Raw genomic sequence first — 23,733 nt, forward strand, 5'->3', positions numbered from 1 at the left:
TGTGTGACGTGGACGCATGACGGGAGGCTGTGTGACGTGGACGCATGACCGGAGGCTGTGTGACGTGGACGCATGACCAGAGGCTGTGTGATGTGGACGCATGACGGGAGGCTGTGTGACGTGGACGCATGACGGGAGGCTGTGTGACGTGGACGCATGACGGGAGGCTGTGTGACGTGGACGCATGACGGGAGGCTGTATGACGTGGACGCATTACGGGAGGCTGTGTGACGTGGACGCATGACCGGAGGCTGTGTGACGTGAACGCATGACGGAAGGCTGTGTGACGTGGACGCATGACGGAAGGCTGTGTGACGTGGACGCATGACGGGAGGCTGTGTGACGTGGACGCATGATGGGAGGTTGTGTGACGGGAGGCTGTGTGACGTGGACGCATGACGGGAGGCTGTGACGTGGACGCATGACGGGAGGCTGTGACGTGGACGCATGACGGGAGGCTGTGACGTGGACGCATGACGGGAGGCTGTGACGTGGACGCATGACGGGAGGCTGTGACGTGGACGCATGACGGGAGGCTGTGACGTGGACGCATGACGGGAGGCTGTGACGTGGACGCATGACGGGAGGCTGTGACGTGGACGCATGACGGGAGGCTGTGACGTGGACGCATGACGGGAGGCTGTGTGACGTGGACGCATGATGGGAGGTTGTGTGACGTGGACGCATGACGGAAGGCTGAGTGACGGGAGGCTGTGTGACGTGGACGCATGACGGGAGGCTGTGTGACGTGGACGCATGACGGGAGGCTGTGTGATGTGGACGCATGACCGGAGGCTGTGTGACGTGGACGCATGACGGAAGGCTGAGTGACGGGAGGCTGTGTGACGTGGACGCATGACCGGAGGCTGTGTGACGTGGACGCATGACGGAAGGCTGAGTGACGGGAGGCTGTGTGACGTGGACGCATGACGGGAGGCTGTGACGTGGACGCATGACGGGAGGCTGTGACGTGGACGCATGACGGGAGGCTGTGACGTGGACGCATGACGGGAGGCTGTGACGTGGACGCATGACGGGAGGCTGTGACGTGGACGCATGACGGGAGGCTGTGACGTGGACGCATGACGGGAGGCTGTGACGTGGACGCATGACGGGAGGCTGTGACGTGGACGCATGACGGGAGGCTGTGACGTGGACGCATGACGGGAGGCTGTGACGTGGACGCATGACGGGAGGCTGTGACGTGGACGCATGACGGGAGGCTGTGACGTGGACGCATGACTGGAGGCTGTGACGTGGATGCATGACTGGAGGCTGTGTGATGAGGGAATATATAATCTGAGAACTGCAGATGATTTGACACGTGATATCGGGTGATGGCCCCGGGGCCACGTCTTGTGCGCTATGTTCTGGATCTTTATAATGCGGCCTCCCACTATTATGAATTATTAGGGGGAGGAATCCCATGGGCCCCAGAGTTTCTCATGGCTCGACATTCCTTCCAGATTCTGCTCCTCCCCACTTTCCTGGACGTTTCCTTTCTTGGGTGTCGTCATATAAGGAATCTGCTGCAGTGGAGACTTCTCGGGACTCGTGTTGATTATGGACAATGAGACAAGTAAGAAGCAGCAGCCGGGGACATAATCCCTGGAAAGAAGGAGCGGGAGGAAACGGGAGAGAGGAGGGCATGGAAAAAGAGACGCGCACAGTCCTCCGCCCCACACAGCACGGAGAGGAGAGGATGATGAGAGTAGAGGAGAACGTCACACAGCATGGAGAGGATGATGAGAGTAGAGGAGAACGCCACGCAGCATGGAGAGGATGATGAGAGTAGAGGAGAACGCCACGCAGCATGGAGAGGATGATGAGAGTAGAGGAGAACGTCACACAGCATGGAGAGGATGATGAGAGTAGAGGAGAACGTCACACAGCATGGAGAGGATGATGAGAGTAGAGGAGAACGTCACACAGCATGGAGAGGATGATGAGAGTAGAGGAGAACGTCACACAGCATGGAGAGGATGATGAGAGTAGAGGAGAACGCCACGCAGCATGGAGAGGATGATGAGAGTAGAGGAGAACGTCACACAGCATGGAGAGGATGATGAGAGTAGAGGAGAACGCCACGCAGCATGGAGAGGATGATGAGAGTAGAGGAGAACGTCACACAGCATGGAGAGGATGATGAGAGTAGAGGAGAACGCCACGCAGCATGGAGAGGATGATGAGAGTAAAGGAGAACGTCACACAGCATGGAGAGGATGATGAGAGTAGAGGAGAACGTCACACAGCATGGAGAGGATGATGAGAGTAGAGGAGAACGCCACGCAGCATGGAGAGGATGATGAGGAGAACGTCACAGCATGGAGAGGATGATGAGAGTAAAGAGAACGCCACACAGCACGGAGAGGAGAGGATGATGAGAGTAGAGGAGAACGCCACGCAGCACGGAGAGGATGATGAGAGTAGAGGAGAACGTCACACAGCATGGACAATCACCCCCCACCCTGATATCCCCCACACCCTGAGATCCCCCCACACTCTGATATCCCCCACACCCTGATATCCCCCACACCCTGATATCCCCCACACCCTGATATCCCCCACACCCTGATTTCTGCCCCACACCCTGATTTCTGCCCCACACCCTGATTTCTGCCCCACACCCTGATATCCCCCACACCCTGATATCCCCCACACCCTGAGATCCCCCACACCCTGAGATCCCACACACCCTGAGATCCCCCACACCCTGAGGATGATGAGAGTAGAGGAGAACGTCACACAGCATGGAGAGGATGATGAGAGTAGAGGAGAACGCCACGCAGCATGGAGAGGATGATGAGAGTAGAGGAGACCGTCACAGCATGGAGAGGATGATGAGAGTAGAGGAGAACGCCACACAGCATGGAGAGGATGATGAGAGTAGAGGAGAACGTCACACAGCATGGACAATCACCCCCCACCCTGATATCCCCCACACCCTGAGATCCCCCCACACTCTGATATCCCCCACACTCTGATATCCCCCACACCCTGATATCCCCCACACCCTGATTTCTGCCCCACACCCTGATTTCTACCCCACACCCTGATTTCTGACCCACACCCTGATATCCCCCACACCCTGATATCCCCCACACCCTGAGATCCCCCACACCCTGAGATCCCCCACACCCTGAGATCCCCCACACCCTGAGATCCCCCACACTCTGATATCCCCCACACCCTGATATCTGCCCCACACCCTGAGATCCCCCACACCCTGAGATCCCCCCCACACCCTGATATCCCCCCCCACATCCTGATATCCCCCACACCCTGATATCCCCCACACCCTGATATCCCCCCCACACCCTGATATTCCCCCCACACCCTGATATCCCCCCACACCCTGAGATCCCCCACACCCTGAGATCCCCCACACCCTGAGATCCCCCACACCCTGAGATCCCCCACACCCTGAGATCCCCCCCACACCCTGATATCCCCCCACACCCTGATATCCCCAACACTGATATCCCCCACACCCTGATATCCCCCCCACACCCTGATATCCCCCCCACACCCTGATATCCCCCACACACTGATATCCCCCACACCCTGAGATCCCCCACACCCTGATATCCCCCCCACACCCTGATATCCCCCCCACACCCTGATATCCCCCACACACTGATATCCCCCACACCCTGAGATCCCCCACACCCTGATATCCCCCCCACACCCTGATATCCCCCACACCCTGATATCCCCCACACCCTGAGATCCCCCACACCCTGAGATCCCCCACACCCTGATATCCCCCCCACACCCTGATATCCCCCCACACCCTGATATCCCCAACACTGATATCCCCCACACCCTGATATCCCCCACACCCTCTGATATCCCCCACACCCTGAGATCCCCCACACCCTGAGATCCCCCACACCCTGATATCCCCCCCACACCCTGATATCCCCCCCACACCCTGATATCCCCAACACTGATATCCCCCACACCCTGATATCCCCCCCACACCCTGATATCCCCCCCACACCCTGATATCCCCCACACACTGATATCCCCCACACCCTGAGATCCCCCACACCCTGATATCCCCCCCACACCCTGATATCCCCCCCACACCCTGATATCCCCCACACACTGATATCCCCCACACCCTGAGATCCCCCACACCCTGATATCCCCCCCACACCCTGATATCCCCCCCACACCCTGATATCCCCCACACCCTGATATCCCCCACACCCTGAGATCCCCCACACCCTGATATCCCCCCCACACCCTGATATCCCCCCCACACCCTGATATCCCCCACACCCTGATATCCCCCACACCCTGAGATCCCCCACACCCTGATATCCCCCCCACACCCTGATATCCCCCACACCCTGATATCCCCCACACCCTGAGATCCCCCACACCCTGATATCCCCCCCACACCCTGATATCACACGTCATATTAGAACGGCATTGTTTTTCGTTATGGTTCTAACCGCACCTCAACGGGTGACTGGATCCGGGGGTGGACGCAGACCTTGCGGGAACGAACCGCGACCACATCGAAAAACGCACAGAATAATGGTAAAAATACAAGCGGCACCGCACCTCAACGTCTGAATACACTCCTACAATATTCAAGTGTGATACAGTCTGTAGCAAATGTATCTAAGCCGAGTTGCTGTGTCTAATCCTACCCTGTGTGATACCGATGCTGGTGTATCTGGCCGTATCACACGTGTCAGGATTAGATACCCCGGCAGCGGGCCGTGTCACACATGACAGGATTAGATACCCCGGCAGCGGGCCGTATCACACGTGACAGGATTAGATACCCCGGCAGCGGGCCGTATCACACATGACAGGATTAGATACCCCGGCAGCGGGCCGTATCACACATGACAGGATTAGATACCCCGGCAGCGGGCCGTATCACACATGACAGGATTAGATACCCCGGCAGCGGGCCGTATCACACATGACAGGATTAGATACCCCGGCAGCGGGCCGTATCACACGTGACAGGATTAGATACTCCGGCAGCGGGCCGTATCACACATGACAGGATTAGATACCCCGGCAGCGGGCCGTATCACACGTGACAGGATTAGATACCCCGGCAGCGGGCCGTATCACACATGACAGGATTAGATACCCCGGCAGCGGGCCGTATCACACGTGACAGGATTAGATACCCCGGCAGCGGACCGTATCACACATGTCAGGATTAGATACCCGGCAGCGGGCCGTATCACACATGACAGGATTAGATACCCCGGCAGCGGGCCGTATCACACGTGACAGGATTAGATACCCCGGCAGCGGGCCGTATCACACATGACAGGATTAGATACCCCGGCAGCGGGCCGTATCACACGTGACAGGATTAGATACCCCGGCAGCGGGCCGTATCACACATGACAGGATTAGATACCCCGGCAGCGGACCGTATCACACATGTCAGGATTAGATACCCCGGCAGCGGGCCGTATCACACATGACAGGATTAGATACCCCGGCAGCGGGCCGTATCACACATGTCAGGATTAGATACCCCGGCAGCGGGCCGTATCACACGTGACAGGATTAGATACCCCGGCAGCGGGCCGTATCACACATGTCAGGATTAGATACCCCGGCAGCGGGCCGTATCACACATGTCAGGATTAGATACCCCGGCAGCGGGCCGTATCACACGTGACAGGATTAGATACCCCGGCAGCGGGCCGTATCACACATGTCAGGATTAGATACCCCGGCAGCGGGCCGTGTCACACATAACAGGATTAGATACCCCGGCAGCGGGCCGTATCACACGTGACAGGATTAGATACCCCGGCAGCGGGCCGTATCACACATGTCAGGATTAGATACCCCGGCAGCGGGCCGTATCACACGTGACAGGATTAGATACCCCGGCAGCAGGCCGTATCACACATGACAGGATTAGATACCCCGGCAGCGGGCCGTATCACACGTGACAGGATTAGATACCCCGGCAGCGGGCCGTATCACACGTGACAGGATTAGATACCCCGGCAGCAGGCCGTATCACACATGACAGGATTAGATACCCCGGCAGCGGGCCGTATCACACATGACAGGATTAGATACCCCGGCAGCGGGCCGTATCACACGTGACAGGATTAGATACCCCGGCAGCGGACCGTATCACACATGTCAGGATTAGATACCCGGCAGCGGGCCGTATCACACATGACAGGATTAGATACCCCGGCAGCGGGCCGTATCACACGTGACAGGATTAGATACCCCGGCAGCGGGCCGTATCACACATGACAGGATTAGATACCCCGGCAGCGGGCCGTATCACACGTGACAGGATTAGATACCCCGGCAGCGGGCCGTATCACACATGACAGGATTAGATACCCCGGCAGCGGACCGTATCACACATGTCAGGATTAGATACCCCGGCAGCGGGCCGTATCACACATGACAGGATTAGATACCCCGGCAGCGGGCCGTATCACACATGTCAGGATTAGATACCCCGGCAGCGGGCCGTATCACACGTGACAGGATTAGATACCCCGGCAGCGGGCCGTATCACACATGTCAGGATTAGATACCCCGGCAGCGGGCCGTATCACACATGTCAGGATTAGATACCCCGGCAGCGGGCCGTATCACACGTGACAGGATTAGATACCCCGGCAGCGGGCCGTATCACACATGTCAGGATTAGATACCCCGGCAGCGGGCCGTGTCACACATAACAGGATTAGATACCCCGGCAGCGGGCCGTATCACACGTGACAGGATTAGATACCCCGGCAGCGGGCCGTATCACACATGTCAGGATTAGATACCCCGGCAGCGGGCCGTATCACACGTGACAGGATTAGATACCCCGGCAGCAGGCCGTATCACACATGACAGGATTAGATACCCCGGCAGCGGGCCGTATCACACGTGACAGGATTAGATACCCCGGCAGCGGGCCGTATCACACGTGACAGGATTAGATACCCCGGCAGCAGGCCGTATCACACATGACAGGATTAGATACCCCGGCAGCGGGCCGTATCACACATGACAGGATTAGATACCCCGGCAGCGGGCCGTATCACACATCTTTGCTCCCTGACATTGCAGGTGTGAACGTGCTGCGGAGAAGATGGTGGGTGATGAAATATCTGGCGGCTTTCGTGCTACTCTCGGTTTGGTGGTGAGTTGTGCTGGGGGAGGGGATTTCTTCAGTGATGTCATTTTACAGTAACCTCCATGTCATCGCATCATCATGTGTAAATCAGTTAGGACCCCAGATGTGGCCCTTGACAATTCCATTGAGTGTCCGGTGTCGCAGCGGCGGTCGCACACACGTGGTCATGCGGCCTCCTCTCTGCTGCGGGGGATGGGCACACAGATGGAGGTACTAGAGGTCTCCCAGACCCCACAGCTGTCAATCCTTGTACTGATCCTGAGACACATTATGTCTTCTACTCCAATCACATCCAGAGCAGTGCTGCATACTTAGTAAGAATCAGATGAAACATTGCAGTGCATTATAGGAGCAAAGTGGTGGTGTCTACTGACAAGTAGTCGGGGGATTCTACCGTAGTAGCAACCAGCAGAATTGTGAATGCAGCTCTGGATGTGACTGCAGTATAAAACATGATGGAACTTTGTAATTCGTCCTAGGTCCCTCCTGACCTTCTATTTCCTGGATACTTTGTGTTGATCGGTAGATGTGACCCGCGGGTGTGAGATCGGTGGATGTGACCCGCGGGTGTGAGATCGGTGGATGTGACCCGCGGGTGTGTGAGATCGGTAGATGTGACCCGCGGGTGTGAGATCGGTGGATGTGACCCGCGGGTGTGTGAGATCGGTAGATGTGAAGCGCGGGTGTGAGATCGGTGGATGAGACCCGCGGGTGTAAGAGCGATATATGTGACCCGCAAGTGTGTGAGATCGGTGGATGTGACCCGCGGGTGTGTGAGATCGGTGGATGTGACCCGCGGGTGTGTGAGATCGGTAGATGTGACCCACGGGTGTGTGAGATCGGTAGATGTGACCCGCGGGTGTGTGAGAGCGGTAGATGTGACCCGCGGGTGTGTGAGAGCGGTGGATGTGACCCGCGGGTGTGTGAGATCGGTAGATGTGACCCGCGGGTGTGAGATCGGTGGATGTGACCCGCGGGTGTGTGAGATCGGTAGATGTGAAGCGCGGGTGTGAGATCGGTGGATGAGACCCGCGGGTGTAAGAGCGATATATGTGACCCGCAAGTGTGTGAGATCGGTGGATGTGACCCGCGGGTGTGTGAGATCGGTGGATGTGACCCGCGGGTGTGTGAGATCGGTAGATGTGACCCACGGGTGTGTGAGATCGGTAGATGTGACCCGCGGGTGTGTGAGAGCGGTAGATGTGACCCGCGGGTGTGTGAGAGCGGTGGATGTGACCCGCGGGTGTGTGAGATCGGTAGATGTGACCCGCGGGTGTGTGAGAGCGGTAGATGTGACCCGCGGGTGTGTGAGAGCGGTAGATGTGACCAGCGGGTGTGAGAGCGATATATGTGACCCGCAAGTGTGTGAGAGCGGTAGATGTGACCCACGGGTGTGAGATCGGTAGATGTGACCCGCGGGTGTGTGAGAGCGGTAGATGTGACCCGCGGGTGTGGGAGCGATATATGTGACCCGCAAGTGTGTGAGATCGGTAGATGTGACCCACGGGTGTGTGAGATCGGTAGATGTGACCCGCGGGTGTGTGAGAGCGGTAGATGTGACCCGCGGGTGTAAGAGCGATATATGTGACCCGCGGGTGTAAGAGCGATATATGTGACCCGCAAGTATGTGAGATCGGTAGATGTGACCCGCGGGTGTGAGATCGGTAGATGTGACCCGCGGGTGTGTGAGAGCGGTAGATGTGACCCGCGGGTGTATGAGATCGGTGGATGTGACCCGCGGGTGTGAGAGCGATATATGTGACCCGCGGGTGTGTGAGATCGGTAGATGTGACCCGCAAGTGTGTGAGAGCGGTAGATGTGACCCGCGGGTGTGTGAGAGCGGTAGATGTGACCCGCGGGTGTGTGAGATCGGTAGATGTGACCCGCGGGTGTGTGTGAGCGGTAGATGGGGAATTATCAGTGTTTTCTCTCCCTCAGGTACTGTATGAAGGGCAGCGAGTGGCACCCCGGGGTGATATTGTCTTGCAGGGCACAGTGAGTACTGCACTATATCCTGCATACAGGGGGATAGATGAAGCTTTACCCTATAACACCAATCACCTCCGACCTTCTAATGACCTTCACAGAATGACCCATCTCCTCCACCCTCATACACTGTCCTGCAAGTCTTCACACAAGAAATTCAAGCCATTTCTACACCCTACCAGGCATCTATCAGTCCATACACATGCAGGTTACGTGATAGGGGGGGGGAGATAAGCGGCGCCACGTATGATATAGACACCTGGCTAATAGAATACGATGTGATGGATGTCAATCTGTCTGATCCCATTAGATCATTACTTCTCTGCCATTCCTCTTGGGGGGTTAGATGTGGTTGTATGTTGGGAGATGAGGAGGGGGAGAACGCTGGTATCTCATGTGCTGTCCATACAAATATCTGAATTGACTGTCATTGTGGTGGACGTCATGTTTCTGAGACAATATTGGCTTCGTGGTGGTGACCTCTGACTGATGTAGCTGAGCTGTGGAAGGACCGAGCTTTACATGATGAGGAGCCAAGAAGTCGTCTGCAGCAGAAAGTCACAAGTGGTAAAATAAGAGAAGGAACGTGAAGATAAACCGAGAGCAGAAGACGGACCGGGAGCGGAAGACGGACCGAGAGCAGAAGACGGACCGAGAGCAGAAGACGGACCGGGAGCGGAAGAGGAACCCGGAGCAGAAGAGGAACCGAGAGCAGAAGACGGACCGGGAGCAGAAGACGGACCGGGAGCGGAAGACGAACCGAGAGCAGAAGACGGACCGAGAGCAGAAGACGGACCGGGAGCGGAAGAGGAACCCGGAGCGGAAGAGGAACCCGGAGCGGAAGAGGAACCCGGAGCGGAAGACGAACCGAGAGCAGAAGACGGACCGGGAGCGGAAGAGGAACCCGGAGCAGAAGAGGAACCGAGAGCAGAAGACGGACCGGGAGCGGAAGACGAACCGAGAGCAGAAGACGGACCGGGAGCGGAAGAGGAACTCGGAGCGGAAGAGGAACTCGGAGCGGAAGAGGAACCAAGAGCGGAAGAGGAACCGAGAGCGGAAGAGGGACCGGGAGCGGAAGACGAACCGAGAGCAGAAGACGGGCCGGGAGCGGAAGAGGAACCCGGAGCGGAAGAGGAACCCAGAGCGGAAGAGGAACCCAGAGCGGAAGAGGAACCGAGAGCGGAAGAGGAACCGAGAGCAGAAGATAAACCGAGAGCAGAAGATAAACCGAGAGCAGAAGATGGAGCGGAAGAGGAACCGAGAGCAGAAGATAAACCGAGAGCAGAAGATGGACCGGGAGCGGAAGACGGACCGGGAGCGGAAGACGAACCGAGAGCAGAAGACGGACCGGGAGCGGAAGAGGAACCCGGAGCGGAAGAGGAACCGAGAGCAGAAGATAAACCGAGAGCGGAAGATGGACCTGGAGCGGAAGAGGAACCTGGAGCGGAAGAGGAACCTGGAGCGGAAGAGGAACCGAGAGCGGAAGAGGAACCGAGAGCAGAAGATAAACCGAGAGCGGAAGACGGACAGGGAGCGGAAGACGGTCAGGAGCGGAAGACGGACCGGGAGCGGAAGACGGACCGGGAGTGGAAGAGGAACCTGGAGCGGAAGAGGAACCTGGAGCGGAAGAGGAACCCGGAGCGGAAGAGGAACACGGAGTGGAAGAGGAACCGTGAGCAGAAGATAAACCGAGAGCAGAAGATAAACCGAGAGCAGAAGACGAACCGAGAGCAGAAGATAAACCGGGAGCGGAAGACGAACCGAGAGCAGAAGACGGACCGAGAGCAGAAGACGGACCGAGAGCAGAAGACGAACCGAGAGCGGAAGACGGACCGGGAGCGGAAGACGGACCGGGAGCGGAAGAGGAACCGGGAGCGGAAGAGGAACCGGGAGCGGAAGAGGAACCGGGAGCGGAAGAGGAACCGGGAGCGGAAGAGGAACCGAGAGCGGAAGAGGAACCGAGAGCGGAAGAGGAACCGGGAGCGGAAGAGGAACCGAGAGCAGAAGACGGACCGGGAGCGGAAGACGAACCGAGAGCGGAAGAGGGACCGGGAGCGGAAGAGGGACCGGGAGCGGAAGAGGAACCGGGAGCGAAAGAGGAACCGGGAGCGGAAGAGGAACAGAGAGCAGAAGACGGACCGAGAGAAGAAGACGGACCGAGGGCAGAAGACGAACCCAACATTCTGCATCACTGACCAGATCGCCCCAGACTCTGATGATGCAGAAGTAAGAACATGCTGATCTGCAGTCACTGTAAAGGAAGGAGATGTGGGATAGTCTTAATTAACATGGCAGAATCTCTGTCTATATTTCTAATCAAGACAACACCCCGACCTGTCATGTGACGCTAATCTCAGTAAAGTCAGACAGTATTCACATTACAAGACCAATCATGTAGTAGATCCACAGATAGAGAGCGTGACAACAGCAGACCCACCTATATATATATATACATATACACACACACTGCACGGTATCACTTCTCCTGTATATATAGACACTGCACAGTACCACTTCTCCTGTCCTGTATACTGGGTGTGATTCTCAGTATCTGTATTATTCTGTATACATATATATACACTGCACAGTACCACTTCTCCTGTCCTGTATACTGGGTGTAATTCTCAGTATCTGTATTATTCTGTATATATATACACTGCACAGTACCACTTCTCCTGTCCTGTATACTGGGTGTAATTCTCAGTATCTGTATTATTCTGTATATATACACTGCACAGCACCACTTCTCCTGTCCTGTATACTGGGTGTAATTCTCAGTATCTGTATTATTCTGTATATATATACACTGCACAGTACCACTTCTCCTGTCCTGTATACTGGGTGTAATTCTCAGTATCTGTATTATTCTGTATATATATACTGCAGAGTACCACTCCTCCTGTCCTGTATACTGGGTGTAATTCTCAGTATCTGTATATATGGACAATGCACAGTACCACTTCTCCTGTCCTGTATACTGGGTGTAATTCTCAGTATCTGTATTATTCTGTATATATATACTGCAGAGTACCACTCCTCCTGTCCTGTATACTGGGTGTAATTCTCAGTATCTGTATATATGGGCACTGCACAGTACCACTTCTCTTGTCACTTTGCCATCTGCCTCGTCTGTACTGTATATAACACACTTGTGACATCACTGCTCTGAGTTAGGACATGAATCTGACTCTTGATGCTGCTTCTTTTTTTGCAGACTCGGGTACAGGCCGCCAGATACAGACCGGTGAGTAGATGGTGCAGAAGTGACTGTCGTTTTGTGTGGCAGCGCAATGATAACCGGCTGCTATTCATCTCCTCAGGAGGACGGACGTGCTCTTACTGTCTCCTTGGCTGGCGCCCATAGTCTGGAGTGAAACCTATAACTCGGCCATACTGGATGCGCAATTCCACCAGCGAAACGTCAGAGTCGGAATCACTATATTTGGCATCAAAAAGTAAGAGCCAAAGAAGTGACAAATGTTCCAGCATCTTCTTTATATCATGCCACTCGGTACGTTGTACGGTATAGAGGGGACGGTACGTTGTACGGTATAGAGGGGGCGGTACGTTGTACGGTATAGAAAGGGCGGTACATTGTACGGTATATAGGGGGCGGTACATTGCACGGTATAGAGGGGGCGGTACATTGCACGGTATAGAGGGGGCGGTACATTGCACGGTATAGAGGGGGCGGTACATTGCACGGTATAGAGGGGGCGGTACATTGTACGGTATAGAGGGGGCGGTACATTGTACGGTATAGAGGGGGCGGTACATTGTATGGTATAGAGGGGGCGGTACATTGCACGGTATAGAGGGGGTGGTGCATTGCACGGTATAGAGGGGGCGGTGCATTGCACGGTATAGAGGGGGCGGTACATTGCACGGTACAGAGGGGGCGGTGCATTGCACGGTATAGAGGGGGCGGTACATTGCACGGTATAGAGGGGGCGGTACATTGTACTTTATAGAGGTGGCGGTACATTGCACGGTATAGAGGGGGCGGTACATTGCACGGTATAGAGGGGGCGGTACATTGCACGGTATAGAGGGGGCGGTACATTGCACGGTATAGAGGGGGCGGTGCATTGCACGGTATAGAGGGGGCGGTACCTTGTACAGTATAGAGGGGGCGGTACCTTGTACAGTATAGAGGGGGCGGTACGTTGTACGGTAGAGGGGGTGGTACGTTGTACGGTATAGAGGGGGCGGTACGTTGTACGCTATAGAGGGGGCAGTACCTTGTACGGTATAGAGGGGGCGGTACATTGTACAGTATGGAGGAGGCGGTACATTGTACTGTATAGAGGTGGCGGTACATTGTACGGTATAGAGGGGGCGGTACATTGTACGGTATAGAGGGGGCGGTACATTGTACGGTATAGAGGGGGCGGTACATTGCACGGTATAGAGGGGGCGGTACATTGCACGGTATAGAGGGGGCGGTACATTGTACGGTATAGAGGGGGCGGTACATTGCACGGTATAGAGGGGGCGGTACATTGTACTGTATAGAGGGGCGGAACATTGTACGATATAGAGGGGGCGGTACATTGTACGGTATAGAGGGGGCGGTGCATTGCACGGTATAGAGGGGGCAGTACCTTGTACTGTATAGAGGGGGCGGTACATTGCACGGTATAGAGGGGGCGGTGCATTGCACGGTATAGAGGGGGCGGTACATTGTACGATATAGAGGGGACGGTACATTGTACGGTATAGAGGGGGCGGTACATTGTACGGTATAGAGGGGGCGGTGCATTGCACGGTATAGAGGGGGCGGTACATTGTACGGTATAGAGGGGGCGGTGCATTGTACGATATAGAGGGGGCGGTACATTGTACGGTATAGAGGGGGCGGTACATTGTACTGTATAGAGGGGGCGGTGCATTGCACGGTATAGAGGGGGCGGTACATTGTACGGTATAGAGGGGGCGGTACATTGTACTGTATAGAGGGGGCGGTGCATTGCACGGTATAGAGGGGGTGGTACATTGTACTGTATAGAGGGGCGGTACATTGTACGGTATAGAGGGGGCGGTACATTGTACGGTATAGAGGGGGCGGTACATTGTACGATATAGAGGGGGTGGTACAAAAACTGTGGGGTCAAAGCACTTACAACAGCTGTTCCAGTTATAAGGCTAGTGGTGTATAATATGTAACCCCGTTATCACACGTCTCTATGTTCCAGATACACCGCGTTATAAGGCTAGTGGTGTATAATATGTAACCTCGTTATCACACGTCTCTATGTTCCAGATACACCGTGTTATAAGGCTAGTGGTGTATAATATGTAACCCCGTTATCACACGTCTCTGTGTTTCAGATACACCGTGTTATAAGGCTAGTGGTGTATAATATGTAACCCCGTTATCACACGTCTCTATGTTCCAGATACGCCGTGTTATAAGGCTAGTGGTGTATAACATGTAACCCCGTTATCACACGTCTCTATGTTCCAGATACACCGTGTTATAAGGCTAGTGGTGTATAACATGTAACCCCGTTATCACACGTCTCTATGTTCTAGATATGCCGCGTTATAAGGCTAGAGGAGTATAATATGTAACCTCGTTATCACGCGTCTCTATGTTCCAGATACATCGTGTTATAAGACTAGTGGAGTATAATATGTAACCTCATTATCACGCGTCTCTATGTTCCAGATACACCGTGTTATAAGACTAGTGGCGTATAATATGTAACCTCGTTATCACACGTCTCTATGTTCTAGATACGCCGTGTTATAAGGCTAGTGGTGTATAATATGTAACCTCGTTATCACACGTCTCTATGTTCTAGATACGCCGTGTTATAAGGCTAGTGGTGTATAATATGTAACCCCGTTATCACACGTCTCTATGTTCCAGATACACCGTGTTATAAGGCTAGAGGTGTATAATATGTAACCCCGTTATCACACGTCTCTATGTTCTAGATACGCCGTGTTATAAGGCTAGTGGTGTATAATATGTAACCTCGTTATCACACGTCTCTATGTTCCAGATACACCGTGTTATAAGGCTAGTGGTGTATAATATGTAACCCCGTTATCACACGTCTCTATGTTCCAGATACATCGTGTTATAAGGCTAGTGATGTATAATATGTAACCTCGTTATCACACGTCTCTATGTTCTAGATACACCGTGTTATAAGGCTAGTGGTGTATAATATGTAACCTAGTTAGCGTCTCTATGTTCCAGATACGCCGTGTTATAAGGCTAGTGGTGTATAATATGTAACCTCGTTATCACACATTTCTATGTTCCAGATACACCGTGTTATAAGACTAGTGGTGTATAATATGTAACCTCGTTATCACACGTCTCTATGTTCTAGATACACCGTGTTATAAGGCTAGTGGTGTATAATATGTAACCCCGTTATCACACGTCTCTATGTTCCAGATACACCGTATTATAAGACTAGTGGCGTATAATATGTAACCTCGTTATCACACGTCTCTATGTTCTAGATACGCCGTGTTATAAGGCTAGTGGTGTATAATATGTAACCTCGTTATCACACGTCTCTATGTTCTAGATACGCCGTGTTATAAGGCTAGTGGTGTATAATATGTAACCCCGTTATCACACGTCTCTATGTTCCAGATACACCGTGTTATAAGGCTAGAGGTGTATAATATGTAACCCCGTTATCACACGTCTCTATGTTCTAGATACGCCGTGTTATAAGGCTAGTGGTGTATAATATGTAACCTCGTTATCACACGTCTCTATGTTCCAGATACACCGTGTTATAAGGCTAGTGGTGTATAATATGTAACCCCGTTATCACACGTCTCTATGTTCCAGATACATCGTGTTATAAGGCTAGTGATGTATAATATGTAACCTAGTTAGCGTCTCTATGTTCCAGATACACCGTGTTATAAGGCTAGTGGTGTATAATATGTAACCCCGTTATCACACGTCTCTATGTTCCAGATACATCGTGTTATAAGGCTAGTGATGTATAATATGTAACCTAGTTAGCGTCTCTATGTTCCAGATACACCGTGTTATAAGTCTAGTGGTGTATAATATGTAACCTCGTTATCACACGTCTCTATGTTCTAGATACACCGTGTTATAAGGCTAGTGGTGTATAATATGTAACCTAGTTAGCGTCTCTATGTTCCAGATACGCCGTGTTATAAGGCTAGTGGTGTATAATATGTAACCCCGTTATCACATGTCTCTATGTTCCAGATACGCCGTGTTATAAGGCTAGTGGTGTATAATATGTAACCTCGTTATCACACATTTCTATGTTCCAGATACACCGTGTTATAAGACTAGTGGTGTATAATATGTAACCTCGTTATCACACGTCTCTATGTTCTAGATACACCGTGTTATAAGGCTAGTGGTGTATAATATGTAACCCCGTTATCACACGTCTCTATGTTCCAGATACACCGTATTATAAGACTAGTGGCGTATAATATGTAACCTCATAATCACACGTCTCTATGTTCCAGATACACCGTGTTATAAGGCTAGTGGTGTATAATATGTAACCTCGTTATCACACGTCTCTATGTTCCAGATACACCGTGTTATAAGGCTAGTGGTGTATAATATGTAACCCCGTTATCACATGTCTCTATGTTCCAGATACGCCGTGTTATAAGGCTAGTGGTGTATAATATGTAACCTCGTTAGCGTCTCTATGTTCCAGATACGCCGTGTTATAAGGCTAGTGGTGTATAATATATAAGCGCGTTATCACACGTCTCTATGTTCCAGATACACCGCGTTATAAGGCTAGTGGTGTATAATATGTAACCTCGTTATCACACGTCTCTATGTTCTAGATACGCTGCGTTATAAGGCTAGTGGTGTATAATATGTAACCTCGTTATCACACGTCTCTATGTTCCAGATACGCCGCGTTATAAGGCTAGTGGTGTATAATATGTAACCTCGTTATCACACGTCTCTATGTTCCAGATACACCGTGTTATAAGGCTAGTGGTGTATAATATGTAACCTCGTTATCACACGTCTCTATGTTCTAGATACACCGTGTTATAAGACTAGTGGAGTATAATATGTAACCCCGTTATCACACGTCTCTATGTTCCAGATACACCGTGTTATAAGGCTAGTGGTGTATAATATGTAACCCCGTTATCACACGTCTCTATGTTCCAGATACACCGTGTTATAAGGCTAGTGGTGTATAATATGTAACCCCGTTATCACACGTCTCTATGTTCCAGATACACCGTGTTATAAGGCTAGTGGAGTATAATATGTAACCCCGTTATCACACGTCTCTATGTTCCAGATACACAGTGTTATAAGGCTAGTGATGTATAATATGTAACCTCGTTATCACACGTCTCTATGTTCTAGATACACCGTGTTATAAGGCTAGTGGTGTATAATATGTAACCTAGTTAGCGTCTCTATGTTCCAGATACGCCGTGTTATAAGGCTAGTGGTGTATAATATGTAACCTCGTTATCACACATTTCTATGTTCCAGATACACCGTGTTATAAGACTAGTGGTGTATAATATGTAACCTCGTTATCACACGTCTCTATGTTCTAGATACACCGTGTTATAAGGCTAGTGGTGTATAATATGTAACCCCGTTATCACACGTCTCTATGTTCCAGATACACCGTATTATAAGACTAGTGGCGTATAATATGTAACCTCGTAATCACACGTCTCTATGTTCCAGATACACCGTGTTATAAGGCTAGTGGTGTATAATATGTAACCTCGTTATCACACGTCTCTATGTTCCAGATACACCGTGTTATAAGGCTAGTGGTGTATAATATGTAACCCCGTTATCACATGTCTCTATGTTCCAGATACACCGTGTTATAAGGCTAGTGGTGTATAATATGTAACCTCGTTATCACACGTCTCTATGTTCTAGATACGCTGCGTTATAAGGCTAGTGGTGTATAATATGTAACCTCGTTATCACACGTCTCTATGTTCCAGATACGCCGCGTTATAAGGCTAGTGGTGTATAATATGTAACCTCGTTATCACACGTCTCTATGTTCCAGATACACCGTGTTATAAGGCTAGTGGTGTATAATATGTAACCTCGTTATCACACGTCTCTATGTTCTAGATACACCGTGTTATAAGACTAGTGGAGTATAATATGTAACCCCGTTATCACACGTCTCTATGTTCCAGATACACCGTGTTATAAGGCTAGTGGTGTATAATATGTAACCCCGTTATCACACGTCTCTATGTTCCAGATACACCGTGTTATAAGGCTAGTGGTGTATAATATGTAACCCCGTTATCACACGTCTCTATGTTCCAGATACACCGTGTTATAAGGCTAGTGGAGTATAATATGTAACCCCGTTATCACACGTCTCTATGTTCCAGATACACAGTGTTATAAGGCTAGTGATGTATAATATGTAACCTCGTTATCACACGTCTCTATGTTCTAGATACACCGTGTTATAAGGCTAGTGGTGTATAATATGTAACCTAGTTAGCGTCTCTATGTTCCAGATACGCCGTGTTATAAGGCTAGTGGTGTATAATATGTAACCTCGTTATCACACATTTCTATGTTCCAGATACACCGTGTTATAAGACTAGTGGTGTATAATATGTAACCTCGTTATCACACGTCTCTATGTTCTAGATACACCGTGTTATAAGGCTAGTGGTGTATAATATGTAACCCCGTTATCACACGTCTCTATGTTCCAGATACACCGTATTATAAGACTAGTGGCGTATAATATGTAACCTCGTAATCACACGTCTCTATGTTCCAGATACACCGTGTTATAAGGCTAGTGGTGTATAATATGTAACCTCGTTATCACACGTCTCTATGTTCCAGATACACCGTGTTATAAGGCTAGTGGTGTATAATATGTAACCCCGTTATCACATGTCTCTATGTTCCAGATACACCGTGTTATAAGGCTAGTGGTGTATAATATGTAACCCCGTTATCACATGTCTCTATGTTCCAGATACGCCGTGTTATAAGGCTAGTGGTGTATAATATGTAACCTCGTTAGCGTCTCTATGTTCCAGATACGCCGTGTTATAAGGCTAGTGGTGTATAATATATAAGCGCGTTATCACACGTCTCTATGTTCCAGATACACCGCGTTATAAGGCTAGTGGTGTATAATATGTAACCTCGTTATCACACGTCTCTATGTTCTAGATACGCCGCGTTATAAGGCTAGTGGTGTATAATATGTAACCTCGTTATCACACGTCTCTATGTTCCAGATACACCGTGTTATAAGGCTAGTGGTGTATAATATGTAACCTCGTTATCACACGTCTCTATGTTCTAGATACACCGTGTTATAAGACTAGTGGAGTATAATATGTAACCCCGTTATCACACGTCTCTATGTTCCAGATACACCGTGTTATAAGGCTAGTGGTGTATAATATGTAACCCCGTTATCACACGTCTCTATGTTCCAGATACACCGTGTTATAAGGCTAGTGGAGTATAATATGTAACCCCGTTATAACACGTCTCTATGTTCCAGATACACAGTGTTATAAGGCTAGTGGTGTATAATATGTAACCCTGTTATCACATGTCTCTATGTTCCAGATACGCCGTGTTATAAGGCTAGTGGTGTATAATATGTAACCTCGTTAGCGTCTCTATGTTCCAGATACGCCGTGTTATAAGGCTAGTGGTGTATAATATGTAAGCGCGTTATCACACGTCTCTATGTTCCAGATACACCGCGTTATAAGGCTAGTGGTGTATAATATGTAACCTCGTTATCACACGTCTCTATGTTCTAGATACGCCGCGTTATAAGGCTAGTGGTGTATAATATGTAACCTCGTTATCACACGTCTCTATGTTCCAGATACACCGCGTTATAAGGCTAGTGGTGTATAATATGTAACCTCGTTATCACACGTCTCTATGTTCCAGATACACCGTGTTATAAGGCTAGTGGTGTATAATATGTAACCTCGTTATCACACGTCTCTATGTTCCAGATACACCGTGTTATAAGGCTAGTGGTGTATAATATGTAACCTCGTTATCACACGTCTCTATGTTCCAGATACACCGTGTTATAAGGGTAGTGGTGTATAATATGTAACCTCGTTATCACATGTCTCTATGTTCCAGATAGACCGTGTTATAAGGCTAGAGGTGTATAATATGTAAACTCGTTATCACACGTCTCTATGTTCCAGATACACCGTGTTATAAGGCTAGTGGTGTATAATATGTAACCCCGTTATCACATGTCTCTATGTTCCAGATACGCCGTGTTATAAGGCTAGTGGTGTATAATATGTAACCTCGTTAGCGTCTCTATGTTCCAGATACGCCGTGTTATAAGGCTAGTGGTGTATAATATGTAACCTCGTTAGCGTCTCTATGTTCCAGATACACCGTGTTATAAGGCTAGTGGTGTATAATATGTAACCTCGTTATCACACGTCTCTATGTTCCAGATAGACCGTGTTAGAAGGCTAGAGGTGTATAATATGTAACCTCGTTATCACACGTCTCTATGTTCCAGATACACCGTGTTATAAGGCTAGTGGTGTATAATATGTAACTCCGTTATCACACGTCTCTATGTTCCAGATACACCGTGTTATAAGGCTAGTGGTGTATAATATGTAACCCCGTTATCACACGTCTCTATGTTCCAGATACACCGTGTTATAAGGCTAGTAGGGTATAATATGTAACCCCGTTATCACACGTCTCTATGTTCCAGATACACAGTGTTATAAGGCTAGTGGAGTATAACATGTAACCCCGTTATCACACGTCTCTATGTTCCAGATACACCGTGTTATAAGGCTAGAGGTGTATAATATGTAACCTCGTTAGCGTCTCTATGTTCCAGATACGCCGTGTTATAAGGCTAGAGGTGTATAATATGTAACCCCGTTATCACACGTCTCTATGTTCCAGATACACCGTGTTTGTCTCGACCTTCATAGAGACGGCGGAGAAGTATTTCATGGTGGGACACAAGGTCAACTACTATGTGTTTACAGACCGTGTCAGCGACATCCCAATGGTGGACCTGGCTGAGGGCAGACGGGTGATGGTGCTGAGCGTGCCCGCTTACCGGAGGTGGCAGGACGTGTCCATGAGGCGCATGGAGATGCTCCGGGACTATTCCCGCCGGCGGTTCATGGAGGAGGTGGATTACCTGGTGTGTGTGGACGTGGACATGAGGTTCAGTGATGAGGTCGGGGTGGAGATCTTAAGCGACCTGTTTGGGACACTACATCCCGGCCTGTACGGGACCTCACGTGAAGGTTACACGTATGAGCGGAACCCGCAGTCTGAGGCCTACATCCCCGCGGATGAGGGAGACTTTTATTATGCCGGGGGCTACTTTGGGGGGAACGTAGAAGAGGTTTACAAGCTGACCGACTTCTGCCATAACGCCATGATGACGGACAAGGCAAAGAACATTGAAGCCGTGTGGCACGACGAGAGCTACCTGAACAAATACTTCCTGTACCACAAGCCCACCAGGATCCTCTCCCCGGAATATCTGTGGGACGACGACCTGGGCACCCCGGACTTCCTCAGGAGAAAGAGATTTCTCGCCGTGAGGAAAAACCACAAAGAAATCCGAAACTGAGAAACTCTAAATCATAAATATCTCTGGAAACGTAAATGGAGAAGGAAGCGGCAGCTGTGGTGTAGGATCAGGGACTGGAGGGGACACGCGGGACCGGACCCTCCTGCTGTAAAAGCCTTGGAGCGATCAAAGGTCCGTATATTAAAGGGCCGGCGCAGGCTTCACCAGTGGGTTACACCACTCTGAAAACATGGCGGCCTCTATGGGGGGCACGCAGCGGGACTCGGGATGACGGAGCCGCTACACGGGGGGATAAGACCTCGTGCAGGCTCTGCTACTTCTCAGGGACTTTGCCCCCCCCCCCCCGCTCATCGCATTCAGCACATTTTGGGAACAATGGCGTATACTGCGGCCTCTTAGTAATTATTACAATAAACCATGCGCGCCACTTTCTGATTCGCATTATCTGAGTGGGTGTGGTTATGGGCGGAGTTACATTTGTCGCCATATAGAAAATGCAACTTTTCCAAAGGCCGCAAAAAAGTTGCATCTGAGTGTCATCGGCAAGCGACCGCCATCCGCAAGTCACACAACCAAACAAAGTACCGCACCTTCTCCAATACAACAACCACCACAAGACTAACCGCCTGTCCTCATAGATCTCACAGCTGAGGGTTTGTTACAATGCATCAGTGCAGGTAAGAGCTAAGCCTAGAGTTCAGCACAGGACGTGCACTGCATATATGGTCTACACTGATACACTGGAACAAACCCTCTAATGTGTGTGAATAGGTCTCAGTCAGTGGATTCCACAGCAAGCAGAGATTTTGAAACCTAAAGTATTTCCATAAGTCTATAACTAGTGCTCGGTGGGGAAGAATCCGTCCCGTGTCCCACAGACCCCAATGAGCCGTGCGCAGACCCTCCCCATTATGACTGGGGCGTTAGGCGGATATATAGGGGGCTCCTCACACTGCTACAGGTCCGGGGCCTCACCAACATTCTGACCGGCGGCCCCTGATCTCCTCTATACTATATTCCAGGAAGCCGAGGCGCCTCCTCTCTCTAATACTATAATGTGGAGGAACACAAGACCCCCCCTTATCACCGGCACGACTCACAGCAGTCCAGAAAGTTCTCAGCACAGTGATATAGCGGGGATACGACGTCTGATAATCCGGCACCTGCAGACTCTGCACTTCAGGTAATCACATGACAGAACGGGGGGGTTTACAGCGGGGGAGAAGCTTCTTGGGGTAGACGGAGCTTCTATTGAGTGGCGGTGTCCGGGGGAGGCGACGAGTGGCGGTGTCCGGGGGAGGCGACGAGTGGCGGTGTCCGGGGGAGGCGACGAGTGGCGGTGTCCGGGGGAGGCGACGAGTGGCGGTGTCCGGGGGTGGCGACGAGTGGCGGTGTCCGGGGGAGGCGACGAGTGGCGGTGTCCGGGGGAGGAGACGAGTGGCGGTGTCCGGGGGAGGCGACGAGTGGCGGTGTCCGGGGGAGGAGACGAGTGGCGGTGTCCGGGGGAGGCGACGAGTGGCGGTGTCCGGGGGAGGCGACGAGTGGCGGTGTCCGGGGGAGGCGACGAGTGGCGGTGTCCGGGGGAGGCGATGAGTGGCGGTGTCCGGGGGAGGCGACGAGTGGCGGTGTCCGGGGGTGGCGACGAGTGGCGGTGTCCGGGGGTGGCGACGAGTGGCGGTGTCCGGGGGAGGCGACGAGTGGCGGTGTCCGGGGGAGGCGACGAGTGGCGGTGTCCGGGGGAGGCGACGAGTGGCGGTGTCGGCGACGAGTGGCGGTGTCCGGGGGAGGCGACGAGTGGCGGTGTCCGGGGGAGGCGACGAGTGGCGGTGTCCGGGGGAGGCGACGAGTGGCGGTGACCAGTGGCGGTGTGCGGGGGAGGCGACGTCAGCCAGCCGCTCAGCAATCATCACCCCACCTCACAGACTACTCCTCCCCCCACCGACTCCCCCCTCCCCACAGACTCCCCCCACCTCACAGACTCCCCCCTCCCCCATAGACTAT

The 23,733-nt window shown here is 51.7% G+C and overlaps 1 protein-coding gene across 2 annotated transcripts; it reads left to right on the forward strand.

Moving 5' to 3' along the window:
- Nucleotides 1–1,471: 1,471 nt before the first annotated feature.
- Nucleotides 1,472–22,148, forward strand: LOC142709075 (histo-blood group ABO system transferase-like). Of its 2 annotated transcripts, XM_075848444.1 has the most exons (6): nt 1,472–1,579; nt 7,087–7,159; nt 9,092–9,148; nt 12,354–12,383; nt 12,460–12,594; nt 21,087–22,148. In XM_075848444.1, exons 1-6 carry the CDS (start codon nt 1,564–1,566, stop codon nt 21,769–21,771), a joined length of 996 nt encoding a protein of 331 aa, XP_075704559.1. In that variant the 5' UTR covers nt 1,472–1,563; the 3' UTR covers nt 21,772–22,148. The 2 variants fall into 2 exon arrangements, with proteins under 2 accessions (XP_075704559.1, XP_075704560.1); XM_075848445.1 differs by lacking the exon at nt 7,087–7,159 and having other exon boundaries at nt 1,491–1,579.
- Nucleotides 22,149–23,733: the final 1,585 nt, after the last annotated feature.

This window comes from Rhinoderma darwinii, unplaced genomic scaffold, assembly GCF_050947455.1.
Source record: "Rhinoderma darwinii isolate aRhiDar2 unplaced genomic scaffold, aRhiDar2.hap1 Scaffold_4044, whole genome shotgun sequence".
In the NCBI taxonomy this organism is placed as follows: Eukaryota; Metazoa; Chordata; class Amphibia; order Anura; family Rhinodermatidae; genus Rhinoderma; species Rhinoderma darwinii.